This window comes from Neofelis nebulosa, chromosome X (assembly GCF_028018385.1).
Source record: "Neofelis nebulosa isolate mNeoNeb1 chromosome X, mNeoNeb1.pri, whole genome shotgun sequence".
NCBI lineage: Eukaryota > Metazoa > Chordata > Mammalia > Carnivora > Felidae > Neofelis > Neofelis nebulosa.
This window is the reverse complement of record NC_080800.1, coordinates 12,419,407-12,426,552: the sequence shown is the minus strand read 5'-3', so window position 1 is coordinate 12,426,552 and position 7,146 is coordinate 12,419,407. Positions and strand designations below refer to the sequence as shown.

The 7,146-nt window shown below is 37.8% G+C and overlaps 1 protein-coding gene across 4 annotated transcripts in view; it reads right to left on the bottom strand.

Moving 5' to 3' along the window:
- Positions 1 to 809: 809 nt before the first annotated feature.
- Positions 810 to 7,146, bottom strand: part of CA5B (carbonic anhydrase 5B) — a 52,452-nt gene continuing 46,115 nt past the window's right edge. For all 4 annotated transcript variants that reach the window (XM_058712324.1, XM_058712325.1, XM_058712322.1 and 1 more), the window contains one exon: positions 810 to 3,257. In XM_058712324.1, the coding sequence (XP_058568307.1) occupies positions 3,078 to 3,257 (180 nt within the window). In that variant the 3' untranslated portion in view covers positions 810 to 3,077. The remainder of the gene's footprint in view (positions 3,258 to 7,146) is intronic.

Here is a 7,146-nt window from a genome sequence, read left to right as displayed (position 1 = left end):
CTGTATCCATCCTCACATGGCAGAAGGGGTGAGGGACCACTCTGGGGTCTCTTTTATAAGGGCACTAATCCCATCATGAGGCACCACCCTTATGACCTACTCACTTCCCTAAGGCCCCACCTCCTAACACCATCACGTTGGGGGTTAGGTGTCAACCCATGAATTTGGTGCAGGAGGGACATAAACATTCAGTTCCTAACAAGGATGCATTACTATTTATATGTAAAGAAGCCAGTATTGTTTAGATGCACTCATTATATGGTAAAGTTAGAGCCTATTCGCTTAAAAAACAATGATATCCAAGTAAAATTTTATGGGAAAGAATAACCAATAAAGTTGAATCAAGAAGACAGTAAAATGTTAAGGACAACACGTATCAAGTAAATAGTGTTGGTTCTTCTAGTGACACAGAAAAATACCTAAAATGATTACAATACTGTAATTTTGCTAACACACCAAAAGAAATGTGTCCCCCAGTGAGCAAGGGAAAGGTATCTTCCTAAACTTTTTTGAGGTGAATGCCTGCTTCAGAATAGGCAATTTTACCCTAATCCATGTAGGCTCACAGAGGAGAAAAGGGTTGGCAGTTTCCCCTACTGGTGATATCAGCAGATTGTGCACTAATTTGACAGAAACAGGTGAGCTGAAGAGTGGGTGGTTTTTGTTTCCTGCTTTTCTAATAAATCCGTTACAAGTTTTCCAGTCACTTTCATGGTAAAGTCACTACATCTTAAAGGATGTCTCGCTAGTTTTATAGACATCTTACATATTGAAAAAAAAAACTAATAGGAAGAAAAAGCCATTCAATATTAATATTGTAAAGAAAGGGTTTTATTATAGTATTTAATGAAGATAAGCAGCAATGTTAATACAAAATTCCTTCTCAAGGACATTTTGCCCCTTGCTGTTTAGGAAGGTACAAGTAAAACACTTTTGGAGGCACAAAAGACACAACATTTCTTGTTAGGGTGTATCAGTAGCCCTGGAATCTGCAAGCCCCTTCGGAGCTCAGATGACTAAGGCACCGAGGAAAAGAAACACACCTCCCCAAGGCGGTTTCCATGTAACCTCCGCAGAGAAGGTGAGCAAGAATTGATCATGAGAACCAGGACATGGTTGAGAGCGAGAGGGTGCTGTTAATAATCACACCAAAACACCAGGTGCAGGTGAATCAGGAGTGGCAAGCTGGGACACACCCAATAAAGACATCCTCTGTAGCTCTAAGAAGTAAGGGTAAGTCGGATATTGGTGCACTGGTTCTCACTCCAATTTGGAAGACTCACTGCAATAGAATTTTGCACAAAGACTTTGTGAGAGGCCTAGGAGGGAAGCCCTGTGCTCTAGAAAATGCATATCGTGTGTTTACCCTTTTAAAGATAAATATGGTTTGAACAGATCAATTAGATAGTTAACATAAACTTTTCCCCTCGCATTTATCTTTTTAAGAATTTTATTCATTTTCTTCCCAGAGAAGGCATGTACTCTAGAAGCAAATGCCTTCACCCCCCCCCTTTAAAAACAAAACAAAAAAATTATTTATCTGTTTGTTTATTTATTTTTTAGAGAGAGAGGGAGAGAGACGATCTTAAGCGTGGCACAGGGCTCCATCTCACGAACCGTGAGGTCATGATGACCTGAGCTGAGATCAAGAGTCTGATGCTTAATGGACTGGGCCACCCAGGAGCGCCCCCTCCCTTTTTTAAGAGCAGATATCCATACCCCCCCCCAAAACTCACATATACAACTCCAACCCTCTTTTTCTTCTACTGAATGTATTATTTATTTTTAACTGTGGTAAGATACACATAAAATTTACCATCTTAAACTTTTACAGTGTATAGTTTAGTAGTGTCAAGTCTACTCATCCAACCCTACCTTGCAGATCAGATGACTAGCATACTAATGAAAGAAAGACCACCAGTAAATTCAATATTGAGTTTGAACACAGGCTTATAGGCAACTAGAAACATTCCAAGATATTTACAAGCAAAGGCAACAATGGCATGGATTCCCCCAAATACGTAGAATTCTCTAGATTTTAGCCTGTTAATTTTCTCTCCTTATTACTGTAGCAGAAGTCATTTAAACCATTATATTAACTGGGAGATTTATGTTGAGCACCTGCCTTGCACAGAACCTCAACTCATGAAATAAAGGTCAGGCAGTTCTCAAGGAAAGCCATGATAGTTCTGTTATTGTGGAAAATATTATATTCTATGAAACAGTGTACAAACAATGCAAAATAACACTATAAACTATAGACTATTATATTACTAGTCTTTTGAAAATGATGCCTGTAAATAAAGCATGAAAGAATTTTAAATTCTAGGAACCTCAAGCATTTTCTTTAAAATGCTCTGTATATGCTTTCTATATGATCAGGTCTTGAGGTAAAATATTTGATCTTCAGAAGTGCAAAAGGATTCCCCGTTATAAGTAAATTCTTATTTTCTTAGAACTACAAAATATTTTCTTCTATGTCATAAATTGATAGTAAGCATATCATGTACTAGGGATAACAACTAAAGATCAGGCAAATATACTTGTTGAGAAGGCTTTAGAAAAGAATATACATTCAGATTTTGAAATAAAATATCCCTAAAACCATGGCCAATGTTCAGCTAGCCAGGAAGTACCAGTTTGGGCGCTGGGGCCATTTCTGAAAGGCCTGCATTCTGGATGGTCAGTGTCTGCACCTTACCGGTGTTAAATATTTTGATTACCATCACTACTTACAACTCTATAGAGTTACTAACTAATAAACATAAAAAGACAACTAATAAACATAAGACAACTCAGAAATATAGGACATAAAAAGACATTACGATTACCAACAGGTTGCTGAAGGACAAACTTGTGTCTCTTACTGCCACATCAGTGTTAAACATCATTATCAATAAAACTTAAGAACTTCTTTACCAAAGAGCTTTCTTCAAACACTGAAGGAGCACTGCCACACCAAGAAATGCGCATCTACAATTATTATTAAATGTAGGCGTTTAGAACACTCCAATCAGCAATCTCTAAAAAGCTAGTATGTATTCATTAAAGCAAAGTAGTGCCTAGATATGAGTGTCTTAGGGAGTTGCTTGGCTAGTTGAAGGCTGGGGTTTCGCTTGTATATTCAGTACGTAATCGTGACGGAAGGAAGAGCGGACAGTGCGATTCATTAGGGGCTGAAGGGGGCGGAAATTGTCCACCATTCTTTTCTCTTTCTCCCCCTCCGAAGTGAAGAGCAGGGTCCGAAACTGCTCAAGCTAGAAATAGAAGTAGGAAGCATAAATGATTTCAATGGCGTAACAGTTTAACTTCATGAATAAATTACTTTTATTTTTACAATTCCAAAACATTCGTCTAAAACTAGATACAGAACAACTTATTTCTGGTTAGGAATACCTTCACTACTAGACAGGGAATAAAATGTATGAGGAGGAGGGTAACAGGAGGTGGTGAAGCCGGCAGGGTACTTGGGATCCAAAGACTGGGGGTCAAAGGCCCTGTCCCCCACACATTAGCCTTTTGCCAAGGACAAGTTTTCATCTTTGATTCCAGGAACCTCATCTTTAAATGGGCAAAATAACTAGCTTACAGAATACTATAGGGAAGGCCTGATGTATACAGTAACAGTGCCAAAAATGTTTCATTTTTTTCAAAATGTAACTGTATCATTAATGTAAACAATGTCTTCTTCATTGCTCACTGTACCTGGGCATTGCAGGGGAAGGCAATGCATATGGATGTCTTCTTCTTTTTACATTTTTTTAAAGTTTATTTATTTTTGAGAGACAGAGAGCGAGCAGGGGAGGGGCAGAGAGAGGGAGAGAGAGAATCCCAAGCAGGCTCCGTGCTATCAGCACAGAGCCTGATGTGGAGCTCGAACTCACGAACCATGAGATCATGACCTGAGCTGAAACTAAGAGTTGTATGCTCAACCGACTGAGCCACCCAGGTGCCCGTAGTATGGATGTCTTCTTAACAGGCAGTAGGATGCCCCCAGCCAGCACTGTCCAATAGAACTTTCTGTAATGACGGAAATGTCCTCTGCGTGATTCATTATCATAACCACTAGCCACATATGGCTACCGAGTGCTTGAAATGTGGCTAGTGTAACTAAGGAACTGGATTATTTACTTATTTATTTATTGAAACTTTATTCATTTATTTTTTAGGAATCTCTACACCCATCGTGGGGTTCAAACTCAACGATCCCAAGATCAAGAGTCACATACTCTAATGACTGAGCCAGCCAGGTACCTTGGAACTGAATGTTTAATTTTTATTTTAATGTGTTTATATTTCAATGTAAATGGCCATGTGCAGCTAGTGGCTCATGGACTGGACAATGCAGCTCAGTACAAAGAGGAGCAACCCCAAGTCAAAAGCTTGTTCTCTAGTATGGCGATACCATCATTCGCCCCCCTGGCTTTCCGAGCCACCTTATTATGGAACACTGGACTTCAAGCCCGCTGTAAAATCTTTTCACAACATTTCTCCTCAGTCAGTCAGGCACGCTGCAGCTATGGAGAGGACAGCCTGGGGCACAGTAGGCAAGCATGTGAAGATGTGTTTCGATCAAAGACTTCAGGCCAAGTAGAGCTGCGGAGGCAGGATTGTGACCAGGGGCGAGTGGCAAACATAGGGACCGTATTTGCAAATTACGCATATACCCTCAGAAATTAAGAATGTGTCCAAGTACTTAAGATTTATTTTTATTCAACTAATTGCAAAAGATTAGAAATCGCTCAAGTATCATTAAGTTACATTAGATCTATAAAATGGACTAGTACATAGCCATTAAAAGTGATATTGAAGACATTTATTACCGATAAAATGTTTCACATATCACTGAGTAAAAAGAGGAACCAAATGGTATGTACAGAATGATTCCATTTGGTGAAGAAAATTATGTATATTTATATAGATAAAAGACTAAAAGGATTTATGTGTATGTGTATAGATATACAACCAGAAAGATTTACCCAAACAATGACTAACACTGATTATAGGTGACTAGGATTATAGATGACAGCTAACGTTTTTTTTCTTACTGAATTTTCTGTGTAGAGATTTCATTTGAAAACTCCTCACATGGGCCACTGACTCTCTGATTTATTTATTTTACTGACTTATTTTTCAGTGTTAGGTTGATTTTTGACGTTTATTTGTTTTTGAGAGAGAGAGAGAGGGAGAGAGAGAGAAGGAGAGAGAGAATGAGTGGCGGAGGGGCAGAGAGAGAGGGAGACACAGAATCGGAAGCAGGTTCCAGGCTCTGAGCTGTCAGCACAGAGCGCGACACGGGGCTTGAACCCACGAACCATGAAATCATGGCCTGAGCTGAAGTTGGACACTGAACCAGGGAAGCCAGCCAGGCGCCCCAGTGTTAGGTCAATTTTTAAATGTGAAGGATAAACGCAGACTAAACATATAGGTCACCAAGCCCAGGCTTATGAGCAGGTAAACTCTATGTTTTGTCATTTGTTTTTGGTGGCTTTTATCAGACAGATTTAAAAAAATTATGTGGTCTAATTTACTAGTTGGTTTCTTTAGGACTTCTGGTTTTGGTATATAGTGAAAAAAGCTTCCTCCATTTGGAGGTATAAAAAGATTTTCCTATGCTTGTCCTAGCAGTGTTTTTAACATTTAATATATGTGGAATATATTCTTGCATAAGGTCTGCATGGTGGATCTAATTTTTCTCCCCCAAATGCCTGCCCAGTTGTCCTCGCATTAGCATTTACTGAAGAATCTTATCTTTTCTCCCCATTGAGATGAGATGCTACCTTTATCAGAAACTAAATTCTCATATGTACTTAGACATATTTCTGAACTTACTGCTTTCTTCCCTCCAGTGATCTCTTTATTTGTGTGCCAGTACCATACTATTTAATTATTGTGACTTTATAAGTTTGTAGATCTAATCATCTCTCATTTTCTCTCTCAGAATTTTCCCTGGCTATTTATGCTTGTTCGTTTTGCCACATGATTTTAGAAGTAGCACATCTATCTAAAAATCCTACTGGCATAGTGAATGGACCACATCAAATTTCTGGAGAATAAACAGTGGATAATAACGAGTCAGGGAGAATTGACACCTAAAGATATCTTTATGGTGTCTTCTGATTCAATAACATGGTATACATTTTATGAATTCTTCTTTTGTGTCCTTCAGGGATATTTTAAGTTTACTTGTTAAATTTTCTTAAGCTTATTCCAAGGCATTTTATACTTTTGTTTTCATTATAAATAGGGTTCATTCTTCCATTATAACTTTATATCATTGCATCCTTTAACTGATTGTGATTTATATATAGTGATATATATATTTATATGTGCTTTAAATGTATTGATTTCTAGGGGCACCTGGGTGGCACAGTTGGTTAAACATCCAACTCTTGGTCTCGGCTCAGGTCATGATCTCACAGTTTGTGAGTTTGAGCCCTACACTGGGCTCTGTGCTGACGGCATGGAGCCTGATTTGGATTCTGTCTCTCCTTCTCTCTGCCCCTCCCCAGCTTGTGTGCGCGTGTTGTCTCTCAAATAAGTTAAAAGAACTTAAAAAATCAATGTATTGATTTCTACAAATTAATGTTATACTCCACTAATTACTAAACGACCTTATTTTTAAAGTAGTTTTTATTGTTTCTCTAATTCATTTTTTCTTTTCTGGTCTAATTGTATTGGCTACTTCCAGAACAACTTCCAAAGTGTATATGGTAACAATTCTTTCCATAGTAAACATACTGTTTACTTTTGAAGTGAGAGCCATGTCTTTTTTGCAAGTTAGGGAAATCTCCATTCATTTCTATTTTATTTAAAAATTTAAAAAACTGAATAGTACATTTTGCTAATGCCTTTTAACAATATATGGAAATGATTACATGATTTCTCTATTAAGATTCACTGACATGATGAAGTATGTTAATATCATTCCTAATAACGAACCATCCTTGCTTTACTAGAATATATACTACTTGGTCAAAATGTGTATGTTTCTTCTAATGTACTGCTAGCTTCTGTTTTTCATGTATTACTTTTGCTTCCTTTAAAACATATTCTTCAGAGAGATCAATCTTTAGTTTACTTTTAATTTTTAAAAATATTTAATGGGTGTTGGTATCAGTTATCTTGGCTTCATAAAAAAGATTT